Below are 1,620 nucleotides of genomic sequence, written 5' to 3'. Positions count from 1 at the left end.
TCCATACTAATGATGAAGGAACTGAGCTCACAGTCCATTGTTCATTCAGTGAACTACTCAGTTTATTTTGGGCCTCAGAAATGCTCACTCTGTTTGTACATCACTGTCAGCAATAGACTCATTCTGCTGTGTGGACAGGAACACATGTGACATCACTTCCTGTTTGTTTGTGACTGAAGAGGAAGAAGTTTACAAGGAATCATTTAGAAGAGTTTCAAACATCAACTGATTGAATCCATGAATCTGAAAACGTGTTTGTGAGTGAAAGAGACAGACATGTACAGACTGAACTATCTGTTCAACAGTCAGAGTGTTTCTGTAACAGGAGACACTCTTTACACTCCACTCAGCACAGGGACACTGAGGAACCAGGAAACCAGACCATAAACCCAGGATAAAGAGTTTGAGTGAATGTGGTGTTGAAGGTGTGGAGGTAGATCAGAGTGTCAGAGGAGACTCTGTAGAAGGACAGAGTGCCAGCAGGACAGTCCACATACACTGCTGCTCTGTTAGAGACAGAGGAGGAGGAGGAGGAGGAGGAGATGGATGTTTTTATTTTATTGTGCCTGACAGACTGAGGACCACGATCAGAGCAGAACAGACTCCAGGACTGATCATTCCATCCAAACCAACAGTCATAACTGACTCCTTTCCTTCTGATGCTTCTGTAACTCACTGATATACAAACGTCTCCTCTCCACTCGACCTCCCAGTAACAGCGACCAGTCAGACCATTTCTACACAGCAGCTGATAATCATCAAATCTGTCTGGATGATCAGGATATGACTGAACCTCCTCCACATGTGTCACCTTCCTGTTGTTGTCAGACAGTTGGAGCTTTGTGTTCACTGTGTTTGTGTCGATTGTGAGTTGACAGGAATCTGATGGAGAGAACAAACACAATCCAGCTGCAGTTATTGATCCATCATCTGTTCATTGATTGACACTTTGATGATGACTCCTGACATGATGAAGATGGTTGAATGTGTGCTGCTTTGTTTTCATGAATCCCATTAAAAACACACTTACACTTCCTCAGACCTGGTCTCAACCATCGGACTCCAGCAGGCTCCACCCTGAAAGGAGGAGGGGGGTCAGAGCAGCACAGTCAGCATGCACACATGGACATTACATGGCTCTCACACACACACTGTTACACACTGAGCTCAAAGCTCGGCTCCACTGTTTTATTCAAAGAAATCTACATTTATTTATCAGCACATTTAAAAACAGGTTGAGCCAAAGTGCTGCACAGAGTAGAGAGAAAATAGGAAACATACACAGTAATGACTATAAAGACTGGTCAGGATTGAAAGCTACAGAGTACAAATGTGTTTCCAACCGGCTTTTAAAAATGTCCAGTGTTGGTGACGACCTGATGTGAAGGGCGACTGTTCCAGAGTTTGGCTGCAGCCATCGATAAAGCTCACCTCTGTTTTTACGTCTAGTTCTGGTCAGAAGCTGCTTATCTGCAGACCTGAGGGCTCCACTTGGATTATTTTGTTAAAGAGAGATAAGATGGAGCCAATCCATTCACAGATTTAAAGACAACCAGATCTGGAAGTGGATTCTACCACGTACTGGTAACCAGTGGAAAAAGCTGGTGATGGGTCGTCTAG

The 1,620-nt window shown here is 44.1% G+C and overlaps 1 protein-coding gene across 1 annotated transcript; it reads right to left on the bottom strand.

Moving 5' to 3' along the window:
* Positions 1-346: 346 nt before the first annotated feature.
* LOC146634377 (stonustoxin subunit alpha-like) lies at positions 347-1,100 on the bottom strand (the record flags this gene model as incomplete). Its single annotated transcript, XM_085349890.1, has 2 exons — positions 347-882; positions 1,031-1,100. Coding segments are annotated over 2 exons (606 nt in total), but the record flags the coding sequence as incomplete, so codon positions are not given.
* Positions 1,101-1,620: the final 520 nt, after the last annotated feature.

Source organism: Diplotaxodon limnothrissa, linkage group LG3, assembly GCF_057381915.1.
Source record: "Diplotaxodon limnothrissa isolate DT_005_m linkage group LG3, D_limnothrissa_male_GT1.1, whole genome shotgun sequence".
In the NCBI taxonomy this organism is placed as follows: Eukaryota; Metazoa; Chordata; class Actinopteri; order Cichliformes; family Cichlidae; genus Diplotaxodon; species Diplotaxodon limnothrissa.
The sequence above is the reverse complement of the archived record's forward strand: the minus strand, read 5'-3'. Positions and strand labels throughout refer to the sequence as shown.